We start from the raw sequence: 26,296 nt of genomic DNA on the forward strand, positions 1-26,296 counted from the left end.
TCCAAAGCCATCACCTATTTCTCCCTGGTTTCTTGCCAAACCCAACTCCCCAGTACTGCACAAACCCTTTCCCAGCCCCTTGGTGCCGTGGTGCACTTATTCCTAGTACAACAGGAGGAACTCATCTGCTCCTGGTGCTTCTCTCTCCAGTACCTCCCCATCCTAGCTCTGCACATCATCCAGGTGAAGCTCCCCACATCTGCTCCAAACCAGTCCTAAACCAAGTTTTGCCTCAAAACAACCCCATTTGGTCCATAACTTATGGTGTAAAATGCACTCTTAAGAACTCATGGACACCAGACTGGAAGTAGCAGAGGCAAAATTCCTGCCTGTATGTAAACAAGCTGCTTTCTTCCCAAAAGAGGAGCTTTTGTGGGGGTGGGAGGTTAGCTGCCGAGTCATGGTCTTCTGGCAGTCATTATCAGCCAATACTCCCACAAAAACTTGACCACAGCCTTTGGGAAAAGTGTGAATTTGCTCGTGTTTACTGCTCTCTGTCCCCAGCAGTTACAGATCCTCCTCCCTGGAGATGCTCAGCCTGTGTTCACTGCATCCCTTCCCACACTGCCAGATCTGTCCCACCCTACCCTCAGCCCTACACACAGAGTACAACCTACAGAATTATAAAATCATGGAATGGTTTGTGTTAGAAGAGACATTAAAAACCACTTTGTTCCAATCCTCTGCCATGGGCAGGGACAGCTTGCACTATTCCAAGATGCTCCAATCCCCATCCAGTCTGGCCTTGGGCACTGCCAGGGATCCAGGGGCAGCCACAGCCACCCTCATAGCCAAGAATTTCTCCCCAGTATTCCTTCTAACCCTGATCTCTGTCAGTCTGAAGCCATTCCCCTTTGTCCAGTTATTCCCAGCCCATATCCAAAGTCCCTATCCAGCTCTCTTGGAGCCCTTTCAGGTACAGGAAGGGCCCTGGAACTTTCTTCTTTCCAGGCTGAACAACCCCAGCTCTCTGTTTCCACAGGACAGCAAGAACCCCTCATTTTGGATGGTCTCTAGGTGGAAGAAACATCCTCTTACCCACCCCTGGCTCCCTCTGTCTGAAGCCCAAGACGTGCTCTGCTCACACAGATGTGCCCCATGACAAATGTGGGGGGCAAAATTAGAAAAGAAGATGATGAAGACCCAAAGCCAAGTTGTAGGCACCTGAAATAACTTGATTTCTCTAGTGTTCTGGGAGCACTCCTTTCTGAGATGTAACATTTCTCATTTTCATTTGCAGAAGTTTCAGCGTGTAGCAAAAAATATCTCAGGCTCAGTAATGAGGCAAGAAATCGTGCTTACGTAGCTGAGCAAGTAACATCACTCAACTTTCCTGTCCTTGTGGTGGATGAAAAATGATTGGAGAATAAATTAATCCTAATAAATGCAGGATTCTGATCAGGCATACAAACCCAGCAATGTGTCTGCAGGATGAGCAATTGATGAAGTCATTGCTTCAAAGGTGCCTTGATGCAATTAGTCACCTGTAAAACATACAGCAGAGGAGAAAATCCCACTCCTTTTGTTAAGGAGCAGGAAAATGCTCCACGTGTCCGAGTGATTTATGGGATACAGTGCAGCAAAATTAGAGTGTGAGGCAATTAGGGTCGTTCTCTTGGAGATAAAAGAAGGGGGGAGATGAGTGAAGGGATGGACAGGATACAGAAGGGCCAGATGGAGGCACAATGCCAACACTACATTTCTGTGCTGCTGGTTTTTAACAGGGATTATTTCCCCCTTGCACAAATCGTTGTGGGGGGGAAAATCAGGCTGCACATCTAAAATTGGTGCCACTGAGGATGAACCAAGTCATTAATCACTGGCGTGAGTATCCATAATTAGAGCTGCCGGGAGTCACAGGAGCAAGAGTCAAAGGCTCTAACAGGATTATGGATAGATCTGGATTGTTTTATGACTGATATTTATTAGCAGATAAAAGGAACGTGCTTGAGGATGAGTGCAGGGGCAGGGGAGGAGGCATTTCCCATCCTGACCCTGCAGCCCAGCTTTTGCACCCACAGCACTGTGTGCCCACCACTGGCCATTGAGAGAGGGAAAACTGATAAATCTCACCAGCTCCGCTGTTCAGACTGGGAAACTGAGGCACTCAGCAATAATGGCCAAAAATCATGTGTGGACTGTAAATCCAGAAGAGCCAGTTAAGAGCAAGGACTCTAAATTTGTGCACTGTTAGCAGTTTCTGTGCTGGCTGCTCCCAAGCCCCAGAAGTTCCCCCTTTGGCTGAGGATTATGCTCAGATCTCAGCTCTGTGGGCAGAGCACCCTCCCTGCAGCACACACCACGGGCCCAGGGTTGGGAGTCAAGGGCAGCTGGCTGACCCAGAGTGGGGCTGGTCCCAGTGCAGCATTCCCGTGGACTTTCCAGCTGTTTGCAGCTGGAGCACACAGCAGATGCTGAGCAACCAACCCTCACACAGCTGCCGTGCCTGTCCAGCCACCCACCCCTGGCACTGTCCCAGCAAACTGGTGGCTTTCCAGTGTCCCCTCCCCTATCACAGGCCATCTCTCGGGCTCATGCAGTTCTTTCTGCAGCTCCCAAGAAACCCTGATGTGCCTTGCCTGCTCTGGGGACAGGAGGGAGCAGACAGCCTGGGAGCAGAACCAGCATTAAAAATCCTCCCAGCTTCCCTGGGAAGGGAATGCACAGCCACTCCTGAGGTCTGAGGGCTGCACACCCAATTTTAAGCATCTACTGCTGCTCCTCTGAGCTCATCTGTGAGGATGTAAAATGTCTAGGAGATATCAAAGAAAGTCCCTTAATTCCAAAAGGGGATGATGGGCTCATGCCTTTATCCCCAAAGGGAAGGGTGCTGAGATGGGACTGTGCTTACAGACACCATCCCACCCTCCTGAGGGTATCAAATCAGGGTCTTCCCACAGCCAAGTCAGGATGCTGGGGAGGAACAATCCCTGCAGCCACTGCACATTGTCCCCAGAGGGTCTGGCACTCCCCAGGGCAGGCAGATGGGGAGGCCACGTCCTGTTCATGAAAGATCAACATCAAAGTGGGGCAGACAGGGTGGTTTCCTTGGTGCTGGGGGTAGCTATTCCTCCTGCTCACTGTGTCCCAGCAGGATGGACTCACCCACCTGTGTTTGACACTCTCCATCTAGCACAACAACTCCAAGGCTTTCTACAGGAACTGTCAACTGGGATCTGAAAAAACCTGCAGCCAAAGAGTTGAACTTCTGGGGCTTGAGGGCAGCCAGCACAGTAACTTGCACATGAATTGTGAGCCCTTGCTCTTAACTGGCTCTTCCGGATTTAGAGTCCACACATGATTTTTTGGCTCCAACTCCCTAATCTGAACAATGGAGTTGGTGAGATTTATTGACTTCCACAGATGACAGAACAGGATAAAGGAAAGCCAGGTATTATCTGTTGCACTCTACAAGCTCTCCTCTCACAGCCCAGCCTGCACTGCCCTCCTGAGTGTGCCATGAAGGGGCTGGGGGGGAATGGGGAGAAAATAATACCTGTTAACACTTCAACATTCCCTGACTCCACCACCACCCCAGGCAGCTGTTCAGGGCACCAGGGAAACAGGAGGTGAGCCTCACCCAGCTGCACTGAGTCCATGGGTATCTCTGGAGCTGAAATCCAGCTTTTCCCAGTGGGGGCAATCATCATACTGGGAAGGTGCTAGGACAGCCCAGCCAAGGATGGCAGCATGACTGCCATCCTTGTAGATGTAGAAGCCTGGCTGCTCTGTGGGAAGAGGCATTGCCATTCTCCAAGCTCCAGTGAGGTATTTCCCATCCCAGCCTCACCCTGTTTCATCAGGGTGACTCATCAGACCACCATGGAAAACCTCAGGATCTTGCTTCTTCAGTCGTGATCAGAAACATCCTTTATTAAATTAATGACCATCCCCTATCTGTCATCTCACTGCTAATAAAAAGAAATGAGGGCTGGAAGGAGTGTTGCAGACTGGTGCCTGGAGTCAGCCTTGTCTCTGCAGAACTTGTGCCCTGCTCCCAAACACAGGAGGAGAACACAGCAAGAACAGGAGGGGGATTTAACCCACAGAAACAACACAGCACAAATGTGGTGGGTTCTCCAGGACACCTCAGGATGCTGCCTCAGTGCAGGGTTCCTCACCAGTGCAGCTCCAAAACACTTATTTGGCCACAGGGACAAGCTCATCTCACTGCTTCTGACTAGATCAACATGACACCCTTCCTCAAATACATCTCTCACATGGGACAGAGGGGAACATGCACTTAAATGCTCACTAAATGATCCCCTCTGGGCTGCATCAATCCCTTCCCCACTACAAGCACTACATGGGGCAGCAATGAGGAAGATCTTGGTCCAAATGACAGAACTCAGAGCACAAAGGTTTTGCTGTGCCAAGGATGCTGGGGACACAAAGCCCATTTGAAAACAGACTCTCTCTCCCCTGTGAAGGAGCCCCAGCCCCAGCAGGTCAGCATCACCCACCCCTCCCTTATCCAAAGGAGGGGTCGTGGTCCTGTGCTCTGGAAGAGCAGGATTACAGGGGTGGGAAGAGTTCACAGAGAGTGGATCCCAGCAAAGCCCAAGCCAACCTGATGCTGAGATAAGATTGTTCCTTGACCCCACCATGCAGGCCCCATTAGAGGGAACCCAGCAGGGGAATGCTGCAGAGTATCCACCCTATCCCCCATAACCCAAACTAGGCAGAGCAGAATTTCCTATTATGTCTCCATAACCTAATCTGACCCCCTCCAGGGTCTCCAGATTAATATCTGGGAAACCTCACAAGCCCAATCACCCAATTACAGGGAGGAAAGGTTTATCCTATCTAAACAACACAAAATGTAACCTAGACCCAGCTGTCCCCCTACTTCTAAGAGCCAGATCTCAATCCCTGGCAAGCTGAACAAACTGGGAAGGGGTCACAGGGGAGATGGGGAGGGTCTCTCTTGTATCATATGAAGCCTGCAGGAGGAGAAGATATTTTAATTGGTAAATCCCCTGACTCAGGTTTAATCCCTCTCCATTTTTAGTGAACTTCCCTCACACTGGAACAACATGGGGAATAGATGACAGACCCCACCTTGAGCCACTGGCCAACAAGAGGAGGCCCCATCAATTTGGGGAGCAGAGAACACACAGTGTGCCCAGCCCAGCCTGGCAGAGGCAGAGGGGAAGGGCTGGTGCCACCATGTGCCATTGAACAGGGATGTGCCTGAGGAATGGTGAAGGTTAGAGCAGAGTCAATGCAGGCAGGGCAGAACCAAACACAATCACAGCACAGGACAACTGCAACATCCCCAGAGCACCTCCTGTGCTGGGGCTGAGGGGTTTCAAGCACAATGGGGTGTCCCAAGGCACTCTTTGTGCCTCTTTGGATCCCTTTTCTATCCTTATTTCCTTCCAGAGAAGCGTGGAGGGACCCTGCCTAACTTTTTGGATTGTGTTGCAGCCACCTGACAGCACTGAATGCATGGGAAACCTCAACTGCAGCCAGAGCACTGGAAAGCAGACTCCCCATCCCATTCAGGACATCATCCCAGGCTCTGGCTAGAACGAGAGCAATATGCAAAACCTCCAGGAAGATCCTACCCTGGCAAAGAACCTTAGTATGGGCGTCACTGAGAGCCCATCCAAAGGGAAGACCCAGATTCTCTGCTCAATGAGAATGCCCAAGTTTCCTCCCTGAGTAGCTTGTGCTTCATCCACAGATGCCCCAGAGCCTGTATTTTCCACATAGCTCAGGGCTGCATTGCCAAGCACCAGCTTTGCAAACACAGACTGAGCTTCCCTCCAAATTCCAGCCACAGTTTATTGATTAAAAAAGCCTGTCTAGTCAATAAAGGCTCCTATGAAAAAGTTCCACTGCTCTGCACTCACATGCTGTTATCCGTCTGGCTGTGTAAGCAGCCTTGGCTTTTGATGCTTTCTGACAAGATGGATTTGTGGCCTTGACTTTTCCAGATCAGGAGAAACTTAATCCTAGAGGATAAAATTACAGACTAGTAAAAAAACCTCCACGGGCTGGCCTCATTAACTGCCATGTAAGAAGTTCAGAGGCTTCTCAGCTAGAAGGCAGCATCTACAGCTGTCCTTGAGGGAGAGGCAGCTCTGAGCAGACAGCACAAAGCCCTTGGCAAACACAGGCTTGCTCCTGAAGTGCATGACACACTCGTGGCACCAGCCAGGCTGCTCCATCCTCTGCAGACAGCAGGAAAAGGGCAGACGGTCCCAGGTCTCCACCTATAAAGTGATTTGGGAGAAAGCAAAGATAATGCCCAGTTCTGGCCAAAAGGTGTCTGGGCAGATAAAAATAAAAAAGCCCTGGAACAACCCTATGGAAATGTGAATTAATGAAATTTTTCAGCAACTGACTCAACCCTAATTGAGAGTTGAGAACCCTCCACCTCCCTTCTGCTTTCCAGGATACAAAAATGACACTGGTAGGTGGAAATAACTATAGCTGTCCCAGAGAGAGAGAAATCTGAGCTTCACAGTGAGGGTAATGGCCAGAATTAAGCACTTGCTTGTTTCTATTACACAACACATCCCAGGAAGCAGCTTCCAAAAACCTGACCTTCACTTCAAAGGCTTCTTTTTGAATCATCTTTGCTTCTGCTAACAAGTGAGGTGGATTCAGCACTCAAGAAGGGCACTCTGGGTGCTGAAAACATCTTTACCTATGTGTTAGCTGCAGAAGAGGCAGGGGCCATGCTCATGTATTTGGAGCTCAAGCTCCTACAGCTTCCTAAGGCCAGTGTCAGCTCCTCCTGCTGCTCTTTGTGCTGCCCAGTTTGTCAGTCAGCACTCTTAAAGATGACTGTGAGGCTCATGATGGGAGTGCAGTGTGGCTGCATGGAGATTGCACTGACTCTTTCTGACAGGAACAGCATTTGCTCTGGCCAGACAGTCTTTTCTGCTCTCCTAGCCCAGGTTTTAAGGAGCAGTAGCAGCACAGCTTGCACACAAGAGGGTGTCTGGAAGAGCTGGTTGCCATAGCTATATCCATACATCCCCAGCCATCCAGACATGTCACAACTGTGAAGTTATTTATAAATAAGACACTCCCGAGCCTCAATTCAGAGCACAACTTGCAAGTGTACAAAACACTCAGCCTTCTGAGCTGACCTCTTTTATAGGCATGGTGCTGAGCACAGGCTCCTCTGCAGAGCAGTCTGTACTGACAGCATGGTGATGTGCACAGGTTTATAGAGCCATTCTCTCCACTCCTGCACATCTTCCTGCCCTGTCTGGTGTCCAGACACCCTCCCAGGTTACCTGCTGGTTCTGCTCCACACCACACTCCTGTGTCTCCAGGGTCCCAGAACAGCAGAAGGCTCTGAGCCAGCAGCCAGACTCTGCATTCTCCTGCTCTGAGGTCTCCAACAAGTTCACACTCAGCAGGCTGTGTTCCTGTTCTCCTTCCTTTGAGGGTTACAAGCTGTTCTGGGTGAGGGCTACTTCTTACGAACGTGGTCACTGCCCTGGCAAAAAGAGCAGCCAGGATCCCTTGACATCCTCAGAGTTAAATCCTGGGGGTCTCTGCTGAGACCTCACATGTCCTGCCTGGACATGGCATCCCAAACCAGAAGCAGGTGAGCTGTTTACCTGTTTGTTGTATGCTTTGCTCAGCCAAAACCCCACAACATCCCCAACTACCCTGATCCAGCTGTCAGCACTGTGAAGTACTGTCACAGACATCTTTTATGAAAAGTCTTTGTTTCAGGGTTCTTTTTCTCCTGAGAAGCTGAAAGGCCTCAGGAACAAAATGTAAACAATGATTATCTGCTGCTGTGGAATGCAACAGGTGCATCTGTGATTGGTCTCATGTGGTTGTTTCTAATTAATGGCAAATTACAGCCCAGCTGGCTTGGACTCTCTTTCCAAGACACAAACCTTTGTTATTAATCCTTTCTTTTTCTATTCTTAGCTAGCCTTCTGATGAAATCCTTTCTTCTATGCTTTTAGCATAGTTTTAATACAATATATACCATAAAATAATAAATCAAGCCTTCTGAAACATAGAGTCAGATCCTCGTCCCTTCCCTCATCCTCGGACCCCTGTGAACACCATGACAAAGTACCACAGAAAAGGGGCAAAACCACAGTGTGGGAGCCAGCACAGAGCAGGACAGAGGATGAAGGGTTGGGAGAAGGGAAGAGCCTCCTAATCCTTCTGTGATTTGCCATCAGCAGCACAGAGCCAGCAGTGCATTGGGACAACACCTCATTCACACTCGCTGTCACCCTCAACCACAGGGGCAGCAAGTGATGTTTGTTCCTCTGCATCTTCCCAGCTGAACCCACTTTGATACTGAAGCACAGGCAGGAAGGTTCATGCTCAAGGACACAACTCCAGGGCTGCTCACCCCAGTGGTGGTGAAAGACTGGGAGATGCAGATTGGCTCAGAGCCTGAGGGTCCATGGAGGAGTGACCACAGGACAGGGCACAGAGCTGGGGGATCCAGGACCTGTACCTGTCTCTGCCCTCACAGGGGAGTTCTGCCCCATGCTGAGATTAATTCATGGCTCTTGTGACCTTAGGGAAGGAATTTTATCTCTTTGTCTTGTTTTGTGCCCTCCACTTGCAGATTTAGGGGGGGTCCATTCCTATGTCAGAGTGTGCAAGGTCTGACTTATCACCAGTAAAGTTCTTTGAGATGCCCTCAAACCAACCCTTCCCCAGCCTCCCCACCATGCCCTGTGCAGGCACATTGCAGCCCCACCAAGAGATGGGTGTTCAGAGACCCAGCAGCATCAGAGATGTGGGCACATGGGGAAGAAAACAGCACAAGGGAGAGAACTTTGAGAAAGGGACCGAGAACATCACAGCAGCAACACAGCACAACCCACAAACCCCAATTCACCCCACAGCCAAGCCCAGCCCTTCCTCCTCCCCCAGCCATCCCCCAAAATGTTCTCAAAACATTCAAAGCACTTTTTTTACTTCTAAACCTTGCCTTACACAAACTCACAGCAGCCTCCTCAAATGCAGGTGGGTCTGACCTCCCAGGTGGGCACTAGAGAAAGTCCAGGTGGTTTTAAACCAGGCATTGGTCTGCTGTTCCCTCCTGAGGATTTCACCCTTCAGCTTTCAGACAAGGCCTCCCAGCTTAGCTCCCCAGCTCCCAGCCCCAAAACCAGGGCAAGGATCCTTCTGTCTTCCAGCACAGGCTGGAAGATGCTGCACTTCAAGGTAAAGGGGGGCTCAGCTGGTCCAGGGCCACAACAACAAGAAGTGGTGACAGCCCAGGTGCCAAGTCTGGCAGATGCAAGGACACAGCCCAGCTTAGAGAATGGAGACATGAAAAGTACTTTGCATCACAGCCATGTTATCCTCTCATCCCTCCCCCTCATCCCCTTTGGAGCTTCTTAACTTCACAAACCTTCCTCCAGAGGAGTGTTGGAGTGACAGAAAACATTTTCCAAGCCTAATATCAGTTCCAGATGTTCACAGCCATTTCAGTTTGTACCTCACCCTGTAAAACACATTTCTCCCTCTCCCTCTCTCAAGTGCAGCGCCTGCTTGGTCCATGACATAATGTGCTGGCGGGCTGGCTGCACACACACACAGACACACAGACACACAGACACACACACACATGTGCGCCTCACGCCCTCTCCGAGAGCCCCACGCTCAAACAAAGAGCATCACTCAACTACAAAGCCGTGGCACACATGGAGTTATGAGTAATTTCCACAAGTTTTAATAAACAGTTTGGGCTGTAATTGCTCCCCGCCTCCCCGGCTGGCTCCCGAGCGCGCTGGTGTTGAAAGCGTGGTTTGTTTCACACACAAGTTCACCTCCTCTCTGCCTCAGATGGGCCAAGGGCTGTATTTTTCTAAGCCTCCTAAAAACCCTCATGCAGCTGAGGGCACCCAAGCCACACAGGCTCCCTGTCCATCCCTGTCTCACGTGGAGCCCAGCAGGGAGCAGAGGGGACACACACCAGACCAGTCTCAAAACTCCCTCCTGACTCTGCTCCAAGCAAGAGGAAGAGGAGCAAATGTTTTCTGGCTCAAGAAAATGGAATGGTTACATCTTCCAGTTGCAGAACGAGGCAGAGGCCAAGGAGTTTTGCAAGGGTGAGAGACTGGAGGGTTTTGAGGGGCAGGAGGAAGGCAGAAGGCAGGTGAGGCAGGGACCAGGTACCACCTAGTTTGCCATGGGGATGAAAAACAGGTTGGCAGAGCTCTAGCCCCTGCCAGTACCAGGAATCACAATAAGAAATGTCTACAACTGCAATAAAGCAAGCAAAACCACTGCCCAAGTACAAATAACCCACTCATTTAAACTCAGGAGTTCCAAGGGATGAGTGGCAGCATCCTCAAGTGCCCTACAAGATCCTTGCCAGATCCTCCCAGCTCAGAGTTGGCCCCCTCTGCAAATACCTGTGATGTTCCTCCCAGCAATGGGAACAACCTGCTCCTCCCTGCCAGCTGCTGGGAGACTGATGGGGAAGGAAGATCTGCCCATATGCATCAAAAACCTACCCAAATTTCATATCCCACACTCCCCTCCCAAAGATTCCCCCTCTGAGGCTGAGTTATTGTTTTTGCTCAGAGGGGAGAAGCTGTGCTGCAGCAGGATGGGTGGGTGATGGTGCTCAGGGGATATCCAGGACAGGATTTTGGGCTGTAGAGAGCTGTAGCAGATCAGCACCTCTGCAAACCTACACAAGGTATTTAAAGGAATCAAGTCATCTGGCATTGGAGGCCTGAAGGGTAAGAAAGGAATGAAGGCAGGAATGTTGTCTGGTTATAAACAGCACAGAAAAAAAAAGGAGAGATTTTGGATTGGCTTTTCTCTTTAATTGTTAATAGGGTCATTCTGTCCCAAACAGTCCCCCAGAGCAGGCAGAGGGGAGGGAAGCTCCCCACAATGAATTCAATTGCCTGTCAAACACATGGCAGTCATAAAAGGAAAATAATAATAATAATAATCTGCATTTCCTACTCTGGCTGCCAGGCAGAGATCCAGCCACTTCAAAGGAGAAACCCCATGTTCCCCTGGTCTGGCCTCACCTGACTGATGTGTGAGCAATCTGGAATCCCCATCCAAAACAAAGCCCCTCCTTTGGTGGCTTGTTTTCTTTCTCCATTACTGCAAGGTGCCCCTCCAAGACAAAGAACAAGCCTTCTTCCATGCCATGAAACCAGAGACATAACCCAGAGTCCGTGGCCACATTGGGCAGCTTTGGGAGGGGATGCTGGCAGGATGCAGGAGAAAGATCCCAAGGGATGGGACTGGTGTATGAGCCAGGGACCTCCTGCAGGTCTCCTGCTTGTGGACACCCCTGCTCCTTCTTTCAGGGGTCTCCACAAACCACTGGACCCTCCCAGGAAGTGGGGATGTGGCTCTCTCAAACAGAGACAGGCCAGCTCTTGTAGCACATGATTTTTGGATATGGTGGCTTCTATGCTGCAGAAGAGATGGGTTTGAGGTGACCAGGGAGGGTGGAAACTTCCCTGTGGCTGTGAGGTCTAAATGCTCTTCCTGAGCCTGTCTTCCCAACAGGGAAACACAGCTAAACATCTTGCCAGGATGCCCTGGGAGCCCATGCACGTCTGCATGTGGACTGTGAGGCTCTGCACTCCAACACCAGCCCTGTCCCAGGTAAATTCCTGCTTTCATCAACTGCCCAGCTGCCCTTGACAACTTTTGTGAGCTTCTTTAAAAAACTACATCCAAAATCCTCAAGCAAAAAGCTGTAGGTTCTGCCTGGCTTTCCCTGCAGCACTGCTATCACTCAGAGTCTCAAGTCCTATTTTCTGGAATCCATCATTTACTCACCCAAATCAAGTCCCATTCTTCACAGCCCTCTGCCTTGTCCAGCAGCTCCTGGAGCATGGATTGAGCTGCTGACAAAGCCTTTTTACAGTGTAGAGCACTCAGTACAAGCCTGAGAACTAAACTCCAACCCAGGGAAGTTTCAGGTTCTCCTGAAGAAATTTTGTGCTCTTTAAGTAATCTCCCTAAATATTGCAGGTTTTGAGTTCCTCTGATAGGTGTGCAAGACAACTGAAAATGTCCTTTCAAAGGTGGGTCACTGTTCACTCACTGGAACAGACCAGCAAAGCCCTTGAGCTGTTGAGGCATGACCTTCCCTGCACAACCACCACCCTGGGGCATTTCAGACTGATCAGATCAACACCCGCTTAGAAACTCCAACTCACAGCTCCCCTGCCCAAAAAAGGGTAAATAATTTCCTTCTGCCTCAGTGTTTTTGTAATTCCCCTTCCCCTCAAATCACCATGTCTCCAGAAGATTCCAGAAGCCTCTCCTAAATGAAGTGGGTTTGATACCTCCTGTAACACCTTGGCTCTGTTCTCCACCAAAGCAGCTGCTCCCAGCCAGGCAGGGCACAGGAAGCATCACCAGGAGCCCTCTGCACCACGAGGAGGAGGCTGCCCTCCCTCACACCCACCTGTGTAAAGGTCTGTGTCCGTGTACTCATCCACCTTCTTGTGGTGCAGGACGTAGTCTGACACCTTGGTCCCGATGGCAGGCTGCACATCCAGCCACTCCAGAGACACCACGGTGCTGGAGGGCTCCACGTTGGGGGAGAGCCGCAGGCTGGGCAGGAGACAGGGAGAAAACAGGACACGAGTGTAAGAGCCTGAATGAGGGATGCAGAACTCCAGGCAGCTCTCCAAAATGCAGTTTATTGTTTCCAAGAAGTTACAGCAGTCCAGGGTAGTGGGTGACAGAGCCTGTGCCTACAGCTGTCAGCTCCAGCTGCAGGCACGCCTGGAGACCCACATCCCTCATTCAGGCTCTTATTGATGGTGCCCCACATTGGGCACCACTGTTAGAGCTGAAATGAGAGATGTGGGACTCCAGGCAGCTCTTCAAAATGCAGTTTATTATATACAAAATGCAGTTTATTGTATCCAAGAAGTTACACCAGTCCAGGGTGGTGGATGACAGACTGTGCCCACAGCTGTCAGCTTCAGCTGCAGGCAGGCCTGGAGACCCTTTGGTTTTGGTTACAATGCATTATAGACTTCTCTTTGCTGAGCATCTTAATACAGCAGAACCAGTCTATACCTTAACTATTATCTGTAGCCTATCATAACTACTGTAATTACCATATTCATGTTACTGTTCTCCAATCACTAAAAGTCAGTACATTACAGTTTAAGCTAGAAGTTGTTTTTCAGTTTTCTTGCAGTGGAAAATTCTGAGACCTTTTTTCTACTTGCAACTTTGCTACCTTGTTTGCCTGTGCTGTCTTTCTGCTTGGTAAAACATCTTCTTGTTTGGGGTGGGTTTATCCTTTGCCCTAAGCCATAAAAACCCCTTCTAACTCACACACCCTTTGCCTCCTTGGTTATCCAGTAAGACTGGCTCAGCAATTGTTTTCTTCTATATCAAAATTTGCTTCCATCTCTATTCCTTCATCAGATTCTACATTTAAAAATCCTTCTGCTAAGCATATATATCTATGAGACTTTCTGGTCAAATTTTCATCCTTCCCAACACATGAGCTCCATTTCTGGGGAGCAATCCACATCTCTAAGCAGCACTACCCCTAGAAAGGCCCATATTCATACATGTGGGTGTGCCCACAAAGCCCCAAGGACAGAGGTCACAGGGGCTCCTGAGCATCAAAAAGCTGAATTTAGTTGAGTCCATCCTGTAGCAATGTGTGCCCTTGGGAGCCTCCCCCTGCTCCTGGAGAAGGCAAGCTCATGCCACCCCAAATATCTCATCTAAAGGGCCTTCATTGTCTGGGAGAGCTGCTGAACTTCAGCAAGGTAAGCAAGAACCAGGAGCAAAACAGGAGAAGATTCAGGTTCTTGAAACCCAGCAGGGCTGAGTCCACAGGAGGGAAGGGTCAGGTCTGCGTGGCCAAGGTGAGGGAGGGAGAGAAGGGGGAGAAGCAGAGTGAATTCACCCAGCTGCAAACCTCTGAGGGGCGTGGGGGAGAGCCAGAGCAGGGCAGCTGTGCAGGAGCTCCTGCCCAGAGCAGGAACAACGTGGGCTGGGATGAAGGCAGAGGAAGGAGCTCTGTGCTCCTGGCTGCGCTAATGCAGAGGCGTCCACTCCCTCTGCTCCGGGGCAGATGACAACACCAAGTACAGGGCTATGGAGAGTCTGGCTCCAAACACACAGCATGTTTGCTGGACTCCAGATGGGAAATGAATCCCCTCTGAGGATATTGGCTCACTAAGAAGGTGTTCTGCTCCTTGTGGCTCGCTGGAGCCAGTCTTCCTGCTTTCTCAGCTAATTCCCCATCAGTTTGCTCCTGATTTGCTCTTGCTCTGACAAGCCACAATGAATTGCACTGTAATTCCATTTCTTTCAGCATTTGAAATCCCATTCTACAAGCCCTGCTAATCAGGTGATGAAAATCTATAAGGAAACCTTCCAGGGCCACAGCCAGAGCCAGGATATCCTAAAGACATCACTCACACGGTGAGGAAGGCTGGAGTGCAGACCCCAGCCCCAAGGCTGCAGAAGGAGGTGAGCCCCTGGGAAATGGGGTGGTTCTGGGGGGCTGTGACCCACGGGAAAGGGGCTGGTGATCCCTGGGGGGCTCACAGGATACGTACACAGGCGGAGGGAGAGGGCTGCAGTTCGGGAGTCCGTTCTCATCGAAGGCGTTGAGGTCGCACCTGCACCAGTCTTCGATAACATCACCTTTCCCAGAGCACCAGTATGAGCTCATCAGGGCTCCCTTGAAGGCCTGGTGTGAGAACAAAAAGCATGAACTTGTGTGCTAAAGACTCAGTGAAATCTGGCTCGGCTTTGGGGCTGAGCATCGAGCATCAGGGGGAGTGTGCAGAGCCCTGGGATCAGGAAACACAGGATGGGTTGGAGAAAGTGTCCTCCCAGCTTTGCCACAGCCTCTCTGCATGTCCTGGGCATGGCCCCTCACCTCCCTGGGTTTAACTCCCATGTGTTGAGTGGTGCTGGTTCATCCCTGAATGCTTTTGGATGGGGATGGGGATCTCCTGTGGGGGAACACAGAGCTGCATGAAGAAGCACGAGTCCCTCTGTGACAATGAACAGGATACACACAGTACTTTCACACTGCTTCCACTCTTCCCCATGCCCTTCTGCCCAGCTGTTTCTGTCCCTTTAGAATAAAGTAATGCCCAACAAATTCCCAACAACACCCCTTCCATCCTTCTCACAGGTTGGTTGTTCACACAAAGCGCCCTCCTGCAAGCAAACTGCTGCTTTATTCACTCGTCTAAGGAACACTCACGAGCAAAACAGCACTAGCTGCAAGGAAAAGAATAAAACCTGGAAAATACTTGCAGGATGTCCTCAGGAACCACCCTGACTGCTCCTAATAATACCAATGAATCCCTGGAATAATAACTGTGGTCAGAATTGGCAAGGCCCTCCAGGTCTCAGCCCTCAGTGTCCCTGCTGTGCTCATCCCACAGGATGGGGCATCCCTCACTCCATACCCTGCTCTAGTTTGGACCATATGGATTTATGGTGGTTTCTCCCACTACCCTTTGCCTAGAGTTAAACTTCCACTTTCAAAAACATCTCCTTCACACACACAGAGCCAACATCCAACCCAACCCTGCAAAGCCACAACACCCATCTAGAATAATCAGAACACCAAAACACAGCCACTAGAACAAAGCTCTGTAATGCTTTTGACCTTTCAAGAGGCACATTTGGGAGCTGAAACACCTCCACAGGTCCTCATCCACATGGAGCAGCCTCACTTGTGGCAACACTGCTCTTCCATGAGAAGCTGCCTGCGGAAGCCTGGCCCTGCTGATATGGCCTGTGCTGCAAGGGCACGCCTGGAAATAAATCTGTGCCCTTTGAGGAGCACAGGAACAGCTCAGGCAGCAGCACTGAGCAGAAAACTCTAGGAAAAGCTCCATCCCAGGGAGGTTTCTGAAAGGAGGAGGTATAAATAGAGCCTGACGTCAGGGCTGCCATTGTCCAGGGTTTTGTTGCTCTCCCCAACACCCCCAGCACCTTTAACGAGGCCTCAAGGCTCTTGTGTCTACAAAATTCTCTGCTTCCAGGCATTTGCAAAATGGGACTGTTCCAGATGGAAAAAATTGAAGAAAAAAAAAAAAAACCACACAAGGAAGGAAGGAAGGAACAGGTGAAAGAAAGAAAAGGTGACATTATTTTACTCTGTTCTTTAGAAAGTAATTGAAGTGCTAGTCTGGAAAGGGCATCCAAAGTAATTGGAGAGAGGGATGAAGAGAGGAGTTTATGTGACACCCAGATAAATGGATGCAGACACACCAGAGAGAGAGCAGGGGGTCCATGCAGGAGAGGAGCAGCAGAGGATGTGTGCAGATGGATGGGGAAGCATGTGCTCTCCCTAGGAAGCAAGATAAATACCCTGTGCTGAGGTACCCGTGTGCACAGACAGGCTCTGCAGGCAAAGACAGATGTGGGTGATCCTGGGAAGAGCTGCACTGTGACCATGTTCACAGGGGTCTCAGGTTGAGGGAAGAGACGAGGATCTGACTCCATGTTTCAGAAGGTTTGATGTATTATTTTATGATATATGTTACATTAAAACTATACTAAAAGAATAGAAGAAAAGGTTCTCATCAGAAAGCTAGCTAAGCTAATAGAAAAGAATGATAACAAAGGTTGGTGGCTCGGGCTCTCTGTTTGAGCCAGCTGTGATTGGCCATTAATTAGAAACATCCAACATGGGCCAATCACAGATGCATCTGTTGCATTCCACTGCAGCAGATAACCATTGTTTACATTTTGTTCCTGAGGCCTCCCAGCTTCTCAGGAGGAAAAATCCTAAGGAAAGGATTTTTTCATGAATTTTTCATGAAAAGATGTCTGTGACACTGCACTGTCACACTTCTGCTACTGCTGCACTGTCCCCAACCCTGTCACTCTGCACATGCCTCCCTGTCCCCTAACCCAGCCCCTCCCTGCACATCCCCAACTTAGGGAAGAAACCCCACCCACCCTATCCATGTCCTTCAGTAAATCCAGCAGTCAACTCCTTGTTTTGCTTTTTTCCTGATGTTAAGCACTAGCTGGATGAGCAATCCCCCTTGCTCTGCCTGCCCAGCCTCGCAGGGGTTTTAATTAGATCCTTCAGGTGCCCAGCTGCCATCTGCCTTGTGTCACCCTTCACACAAACGAGGTTAGGGGATGGATGCTATGCTCATTAGGGCGGGCACACCCCCACCCCCTAACCAGGTTACTGGGAGCAGGGCTGCCCCTGCTGGCTCCTGACTCATGCCAGGGCCAGGCTGGGAGAGCCAGGCACCCAGGGCTTGTCCCTGCCTTGTCCCTCTGTGCTGGGCACAGGTGATGCTGCACCTTGGGTGCTGACTCCAGTTCTTGCCACTCATGACAAGAAAGACATTGAGGGGCTGGAGTGTGTCCAGGGAAGGGTCTGGAGCCCCAGGAGAGGCTGAGGGAGCTGGGAAGGGGCTCAGCCTGGAGCAAAGGAGGCTCAGGGGGGCCCTTGTGGCTCTGCACAGCTCCTGACAGGAGGGGACAGAGGGATCGGGCTCTGCTCCAGGGAACAGGGACAGGAGGAGGTTTGGGTTGGGCATCAGGAGGAATTTCTTCATTGAAAGTGTGGTCAGGCATTGGGAAGGGCTGCTCAGGCAGGTGGTAGAGTCCCCATCCCTGGAGGTGCTCAAGAAACAGCTGAATGAGGCACTAGTGCTGTGGTGTGACAAGGGAGTGATAGGTTAAAGGTTGGACTCAGTACTGGAGGTCTTTTGCAACCTCAGTGATTCTGGGATTCTATGGCTTTTCCTACTTTCCAGTGGAATTCTGAGACAGTGGTGCCTGGGGTTTTCCCATGAGTGCTGGGGGAGTGTGTGTTGAAGGGTGGGGAAGCAGCAAGGGCAAACTGATGGGGAGCAGAAATGGGTGAGATCACAAAGAAGAAGGGAATGGCAGCTGCCACCCAACCAAGGAGCCCAGCGGTGCAGGAGGACCAAGAGTGATGGACAGGGATGCAGTGAAGGTGCTGAGATCCATCCCATGGGAAGCTGCAAAAGAAGGCTGAAGTTTTGCTGCTCCAGGCTCACAACAAAGGAGGATGAGGTTTTGCTGCTTTGGGAGAGCTTCAGGAGGGAATGAATGCACAGGGACCTTCCTGATCTCTGGTGGCTGAGAACCACCTTCCCCTCCTCTCCACATCTCCTGTCCTTCCCTGCCATGCTCAGAGCGTGCAGTGAGTGCTCTCCTCCCTGCCAGGACACAGCACCTACACGAGTCCACCCCAAACATGACCACTTCCATTTTGCATGCCTCATCACGATGGTCATGTCTTCACAGGCTCAAGAAGGTCTGGAATCATGAAGGGCTTCCCAGGAGTGATTGATCCCCTGGGAATGGCAGTGACCCCCAGTGCACTGTCCTGTGCTTGCCAGCCACTCCCTGGGACCCCAACACCACTGTGTGCCCTAAGGCAATTTTATCTCTCATTTAAAAGTATCCAAATTGTATTGTTTCCCTGTGAGTCAGCCCATTTAGTTTATGTCCTTCGGTGCCAGAGGGGAAATTTATGAGATGAGAAACTGGCTCGAAACGTTTATTTTCTAGATGACGAGTCATGCCATTAGATATATAGCTTTATGAATCATAGGAACAGCATCTAATTTGCTCTTAAAGGTATAATAGGTCTGATTCCCCACACCCATGCACACACATCTATTGGATTGATAGTTCCCCCCTAGGATGGCTAGTTCATTTGTTTTGACACAAGCAAGACTTACAGGACCATAAAGTCCCATCTTACCATAAGCTAAGCCTATTCATAAAAAAAATATTAGGGAAACAAACGATCAGCTAAGCACATTCATCCTACACTCAATTGCATATGGATCTTTCTCCTGTTGTTATTTGTGCTCAGGGGGAGGCCATTTGGCCCCATTTTATAGCTGAGACACTCTGTAACAGAATGGAGAAGAACACTTCCTTTGTCCTCTGTTAGACCTGGCTGATGGAGGGAGAAGCATTAAGTTATTTCTAATTGTGGGCTGGCTGTTGACATCCCAGGAGGGGAAAGTGATAGGACATGAAGGAACTTTCCAGATCAGCATTTGCAGGACTCAGCACACAGCACAGGGCTGGTGTTTGCAGACGGGATACTGGAAATGACACATGTTGGGTGTTTGTCTGTCAATATCTAGTCTTCTCCATGGCTGACACTGACATGGAAATCTGGCTCACTGAGTCTAGGATGCACATCTCTGTTTCTGGAAAAATTAAAAAGGAAAGACAGGGAGATTAAAAAAAAAAAAAAAAAAAAAAAAAAAAACCAAACCAGAATAACCCCAGGTGAACATGTAGGCTGGACAGAAATGGGCTGCATATAAAGGAGATGATCTGGAAGCTGAATCTTAGGTTTCTTTTGGATTTTGCACTGATTTCCCAATCTCTGTTTGCTTTTTTGTTCTTCTCAGTGCAGAAGGAGAAAAGGAAGTGTAGAAGCATGAGCTGAGCCAGCATGGCTCCATCCCATGTCCAGGGACACTGCAGCAAATAGACAAACAGAGACATCCTGTCCTTTCCTGATGGCAGGATGGAGATGGGGCATGAACAGCACCACCACCTTCCCTCAGGCACAGGCAGGGCCACTGGAGGAGGATGAAGGCTCCAGAAGAGCTTTCACAGCCTGAACAGGATGTTACCATGATGATAGTGTGAGGAATAGCAGATTTGTCTTTCCAAACAAGCTGTGGGTCTGCTGGTAGATAAAACCAGCACTAGGACATAAAAGAATCAATGGGAAAGATTCCACTGATTGATGAATGAAAAAATATATTTGCTTTTACAAATAAACTTTAGGTTTGCTGATACATGAAATTAGACATTGAGAGATGAAAGAAACAATGGGGAAGAAAAACCCCTAAATTCTGCAAGAATTAAAAATTAAAAGGGAGGGTTAAACACTAGAGGGGAATCTTTGGTATCAGGTGTTTCAGTCTGAACCTCTCAAGTACCCCAGCCAATGGGGAAAGAGAGAAGAGAAATGAGGCTGGGAAATTGGGATAAAAAGGAGGCTGTGTCCTCCAAAAATTTAAAAGATCCCAGAGGAATGCCCCATGGCCTCTCCCTTTATTCAAATAAAGCCAGAAAAGGTAAATGCCAGTCCTTAGTATAGACATCTCTGGAAGTGAGGAAGAAAAACAAGAAAGGGGAGGAAAGCTAAGGATTTCCCAGGCCAGAGACTCTTTCCAGGATCATGCAGTTTGTGTCCACAAGGCCAGATTCACACCAAAGGAAGATGAAATTTTGGTGCTCCAGGCTCACACCAAAAGAGGATGGAGTTTTGCTGTTCTAGGCTCACAGCAAAGGAGGATGGAGTTCTGCTGTTGGCAGGCGATCCCATCCTGTGTTGCTCACACCCTCCCTGCCCCTGGCTGCCTCTCCCCAGGAGCAGCATCCCCAGCATCCTGGAAAGGGACATCAGTGGTGTGCTGGAAAGGTCAGGGTGCTGGGAGGGACCCAGGGTGGGCAGAATCCTGGTTTCTGTGATTTACAGAATAACAGGATCCTGGGAGAGGCAGAGGACACTGTGAAATCCGGGAAATCAGAGGGGAATCCGAGGGAAATCAGAGGGGAAACCAGAGGGGAATCAGAGGGGAAACTAGAGGGGGAATCGGAAGGGAATCAGAGCCCTGTGCCTGCACTGAGCCCTCCTGGGGAACTGACTCTCCTCTCACACCTCGGCACAAAGCTCCCCATTATAGCCCCAGCCAGGCAAGACAATGCTGCCATTCTTTCCCTAGAAAGAAGAGCTGGAGCTGCAGCACGATGCTCCAGGGCCAGAGGAGAAGCAAAAGGGCCAATCAGCAGGTATTCAAACAAAGCAACAACAAATAAAAAGAAACACACCCCAAACCAAACCAAAAGCTCACCTCAGCCACAAGAACACTGTCTCCACTTTGGGCCAGGCTCTCTGCCAGCTCTGGCAGTGGAAGAAAAAATCCCTGGCTCTGTGTGCCCAAGCATTCAGGGGCTGCTTTGGGGATGCTGTGTGTCCTCCAGAGGCTCTGCCATGGTGCTGGATTGGGGTCAAACTGAGCCCATGGCCTTGGGGACACCTTTGACCCTGGCTAGAAACACCCTGCCAGCCTGGGGACACTGGTGGGACAGTGGGAACAGCAGTGGCCACGCTCTGCTCTGCAGGAGATGGCTCCTGCCCAAGGAGTGGGGAGAAAAAATTGGGAATTTTGCTCCAGCCTCACTTGTCATCCGAGCTGGTGACCCCCAGCGCATGAAGAAGCTGACTCCAAGAACCCTGCCAGGGTCCCAGGCACGCTCTGGGCTCCTGCTGAGGCCGGTGGGACCAGCAGCACAGGGATGTGCCCCCCAGCAAGCCCCCACACCATGGGCTGGGCCATGTGTGCTGTGAGGAGGCCGTGGCTGCAGCAAATGCTGAGATTACTCAATTTTCGAATTAAAGCAAGGTCCTAGGGGTCTCCTAAAAATCCAGGCTCCACATCCATTTGTCTCCTTAAATACACACAGCAGGAGTTTGAATCCATTTCCCAGTAGGAGTGAGATTGATCTCTCCTGCCTCCCTTCTCCACACCCCCCTCAGCACACCACCCTCTAAGCATTTCTGCAGCTGGCTGAGCTGCTCCACAGAAGCTTGTTTCAGGGTTTTTTGGGGGAAAAATGAACAGACCATGAACAGGAAGGGTCACACAGCCCAGCATACCTTGCCTTTTCTCCCCTTCACTGGCCACAGCTGCCCGGTGGCTCTGGGCATGCACATGTGCATCCCTGTCAAGGATGCCCTGGGAGGGGATGGGGTGTCGCAGATATCTTTTATGAAAAATCCTTTCCTTAGGATTTTTCCTCCTGAGAAGCTGAAAGGCCTCAGGAACAAAATGTAAACAATGGTTATCTGCTGCTGTGGAATGCAACAGGTGCATCTGTGATTGGCCCATGTTGGTCGTTTCTAATTAATGGCCAATCACAGTCAGCTGGCTTGGACAGAGAGTCCGAGACAGAACCTTTGTTATCGTTTCTTTATTATTTTATTATTAGCTAACCTTCTGATGAAATCCTTTCTTCTATTCTTTTAGTATAGTTTTAATGTAATATATATAATAAAATAATAAATCAGCCTTCTGAAACATGGAGTCAGATCCTCCTCTCTTCCCTCATCCTCAGATCTCTGTGAACATGGTCACAATGGGGGAAGCAGGGTGTTCCCTGCCTGCCTGTGAGGGACAAGGACGTTTGCAGATCATGCACAGCTGTGCTCTCACTCAGTCTGTGCCTCTGGGTGCACTCCAGGGCTGTGCTGGGCAGTAAGAAAGAGGGTGCCTACCCTATGGTTGGCAGAAATATGTTTAAGGTGAAAGAGGAAAGTCACCATAACCCAGGGGGACTATAACTGGGGTGAGAAGCAGCTCTTCTCTTTGACTCCAGGATGTTCCCCAAAGTGAAAGCACCCGGGGTCACCACCTCTCTCTCTCTCCCACCACATGCACTGAGAAGCATCCATCCAGCCCCTGAGGTGCTGAGAGCATTTTGCCAGCAGAAAGCCCCACCACAGAGAGAAGCTCTTTGCTGCTGGGCATGGCCAGCTATTGACACTGGTGGAGGTTTCCTCTGCAGCCCTGCAGTGGAGAATCTCCTCCAGCTTCATGTGGAGGGGCCGCTGTGGTGTCTGCACTGCCGCAGAGCACAAAGGGAGCACAAGAGAGATGTTGTTATCGATCAAAACTGATGCAGCATCCAGAGAGCTCCTGGGAGGTGACAGCCAAAGTCACAGTGCCTCTTTACACCTTTGGAAGTCCCAGTGTGAGCACTCAGCCTGAGAGCCCTGGAGCTGCCACAGCGATGGTCCTACAGAACTGGATTCTCTGGATCTCACCAGGTGACAGGGGCTGGTGCAGGGGGGACTCCAGCACTGCCTCTGCTCCAGCAGGAGTCCATCCTGTCAAACCTGCCCTCCACAGCCACACCAGTGTGACAGCTGCAGAAAATACACCCAACAAAGCCCTTCAAGAGCTGCTTGAACCTCCAAAAACATCTCCTTCACCCTGGCAAGCTCCAGCCCTTTCACAGCCCCCAGCCAGGCTGCAGTGACCAGCGATGGTGCAAATTCATTGACCAACACTATCAAACCACAGAGGGAACAAAGAAACTCCTAGCAGGATCTCAGTCCATAATTCTCACTGAATACAAGAAGGAAAAGAGGGACCTGATGCTTTTCCTCATACTGAGATTGCTTCACCCACTGGGAGCAGGAGTGGTGCTGGAGCTGGGCTGGGAGCACAGATCACACAGAGCTGAGAGTTACCTTGAGGACATTTCCTCTGGACAAATTCTCCCTGGACAGCAAAAGGCAAAACTCCTGGAGCCCTTTACATTTCAGACCTTTGCTTCAAAGCAAGAAGAAAACAGCAATTCCCACTGACGTGGAAATAGAGTTTTTTAACTCATTTCATGTGGGCAAAGTGATATATTTTCACCTCATCTCCTGCTTGGAAATGGTCAGTTTTAGCTGAAATCAAACATGCACACAAAGAAACACCACAAATCAGTCCACAACAGACACCCAGCATGGAAACTGAAACTCCAGCATTTGAGAGTCTGGCAAGGTCATCAGCAACTGAGAACACGGCCTTGGATAGGGCTGGAGCTGTAAATTTTAAAAAGTTCATAACTCACTGCACTAAGGCAGATGAAAAGACAAACCTATTAAAAAAATACACATGCTGAAGAGGGCAAAATGTCTTTTACCTGTGTTTTGCTTCATCTTTGCTGCTCAGCTTACACAGGAAAACTTTCAGCTAAGTTTATAGAAGTCAATATCCACCTTGTTAATGACCTTGTTATCTGTCTGCACAGCATTTTCTTTGTGGACACATATGTAGAGAGTGTTTACAATTTCTTTTTTTTTAACACTACAGGAGCTGGGATGTGCCTGCAGTTCCTCTAAGGTCAGCACTCACTCTATTGATTAGGAACCATCTACATGAAGGGAGAAAAGCAGGCACTCAGGATTGGAGATGCTGGACTTGGTTCAGCGCAGACACGTGAAAATCCTATTTATGGCACAGGAGAACAGCACTCTGCAGTGCCTGGGACACCCCTGGCCTCTGTTTGGTGCAGAAAATGGGTATTTCATACATGAGGTGCTCCTGGTGGGACACAATTCGTGACAGCCTTTCAATGCACAGAGCACGGTCACAGTTTAAACTCGGTGGGTTTCTGGCTCTCTGCTGGGGTCTTGGGTGACAGGCTGATGTCCCTGTGGTGGTGGCAGTTCCTTCCCACCCCTAAATCCCTTTTTCTTTCATGGTAACCCTCCCTGCTCACAGGGGAGGGTGAGGGAGAGATGATGGCCCTGCTCTCCATGCACATCTATCGTGCTCGAGCTCACGGTGCCACGAGAGGATGGGAACAGCTTTCCACAGAGGCTGCACCAACCCCACACCAAACCATCCTCTCCAGGAGAGGGACATGGCCCCCATGAGTTCCACTTCTTCCAGAGAGGAAAGCTACAGCTCTGCCCAGCCCAGGCTGCCTGGAAAAACCTCCAGTGTGCAGATGTCACAGACATGTTTTATGAAAAATCCTTTCCTTAGGAGTTTTCCTCCTGAGAAGCTGGGAGGTCTCAGGAACAAAATGTAAACAATGATTATCTGCTGCTGTGAAATGCAACAGGTGCATTTGTGATTGGTCCCATGTGGTTGTTTCTAATTAATGGCCAATCACAGTCAGTTGGCTTGGACTGTCTCGGTCAGTCATAAGCCTTTGTTATCATTCTTTTTCTATTCTTAGCCAGCCTTCTGATGAAATTCTTTCTTCTATTCTTTTAGTATAGTTTTAATATAATATATATCATAAAATAATAAATCAAGCCTTCTGAAACATGGAGTCAGATCCTCATCTCTTCCCTCATCCTGGGACCTCTGCAAACACCATCACATGGAGAACCAAGGTTTGTGCAGAGCTGGCAGCAAGTTCCTCAGCAGTGCTGGATTTCAGCCTTCAGAACCAGGATTTGTCCCTGCTTGTGGTGCCAAGGACAGCAAGACAAGGAGAGGGAGAGAATAAAAATCCTGCAGGAGAGAGGCTGATGGAGAGAAGGGGGTAAACAAGCTGGGGATGGAGGGATGGAGGGAAGAGGACAGCCCATCAGAAGTGAGCAAGGAGGGGAAAGCGATGGAGCTGATGCAGCACAAGGGATTCATGCAGAGAGAATGGGAATGACCAGGAAAGAGAAATAGGGGCAGGGAAGGCAGAGAACATTCCCTTAAGTACTGCTGGAGCAAGGATGGGGATGTCTGGGATGGTTGTAGGGAGGAAGGGATGAGAGGAGGGGATGCCAAGAGAAGCCTACAGCTGAAACAACCAGACCCAGCTAAGGAGGGGGTGGTAAGACAAGACAGCATAATCCCACCTGCTGCCCACCCCAGCCCCTTGCACTGAGATGGCACAAAGTGACCTGTCCTGGCATGTGCTGCTCACTGCCAGCTCCCTCAGTGCCTGCTCTGGCAGCATCCCCTCCACCCTGCAGAGCCCAGAGCCATTACCCTGTCACTCTTATCCCAGCCCTGCCCAGCACAGCTCCTTGGGGTGAGGGAGCCTCACACACAGCACCCTGCCACAGGGACAGGCTCCCAGGGCATGCCCCTGCACCCCTGGGCGAGCAGGTGGAAGATGAAGAGGAGGAGAGATGCAGGGAGCACAAGCCCCGGGAATGCTGCTGGGGTGTCTGTGCTGTGGCTGGGGCTTTGTTTGTTTGCTGGTTTTCTCAGCAGAAAACACAATGCAGGCTGGGCTCCAGCTGCAGCTGATGGGGCCGGGGGAGCAGGGGAGGGAGGGAGGAAAGGAACAGACTGCAGCTTCTCAGGACAAGGAGGTGCCCCAAGCAGTGTTGGCAGGACTGGGGCGACAGGGGAGGAGGAAGATGAGGAGGAGGAAGAAAGGGGGGAGTTTGCAACCAGGCACAGAGAGGCAGTGTGGCATTGCCACCTGGGGACAAGGCAGGAGCCATGGAAATCCTTCAGATCCTGCTGGGCTACTCACTGTTATCCCCTCCTTGCTGGCTAATGTACCTATTGAATCCCTAAAAGAATGTTTTCTGGCAGATTCTGCTGGGAAGCACATCTCTCTTGCCTGAAGGAAAGCAGCTGTCCCAGTGCTGTCCCTGTGCCTGTAGTGCCTCATCCCAGCACTGCCCTGGGCACACTGACAGCAGCAAGACAACCTCTGCACAAGAACTGCCCAGTGGGAAGAGCAGGCACAGGGTGGGGAGAGAATGCAGGAAGGGAACAGTGGGAGCAAGAGAGTTTGAGGAAAAGACCCAGAAAGAGAGACAAACTGAAGTGTGGAAGTCAGGCATGGCTTCATG

The 26,296-nt window shown here is 50.2% G+C and overlaps 1 protein-coding gene across 2 annotated transcripts in view; it reads right to left on the reverse strand.

Moving 5' to 3' along the window:
• The window catches only part of ASTN2 (astrotactin 2), a 352,662-nt gene that overhangs the window by 72,519 nt on the left and 253,847 nt on the right, over nucleotides 1–26,296 (reverse strand). For both annotated transcript variants that reach the window (XM_074556304.1, XM_074556303.1), the window contains 2 exons: nucleotides 14,538–14,671; nucleotides 12,407–12,555 (listed from right to left, as the gene is read on the reverse strand). In XM_074556304.1, the coding sequence (XP_074412405.1) occupies nucleotides 12,407–12,555; nucleotides 14,538–14,671 (283 nt within the window). The remainder of the gene's footprint in view (nucleotides 1–12,406; nucleotides 12,556–14,537; nucleotides 14,672–26,296) is intronic.

Source organism: Zonotrichia albicollis, chromosome 21 (genome assembly GCF_047830755.1).
Source record: "Zonotrichia albicollis isolate bZonAlb1 chromosome 21, bZonAlb1.hap1, whole genome shotgun sequence".
Lineage (NCBI taxonomy): Eukaryota > Metazoa > Chordata > Aves > Passeriformes > Passerellidae > Zonotrichia > Zonotrichia albicollis.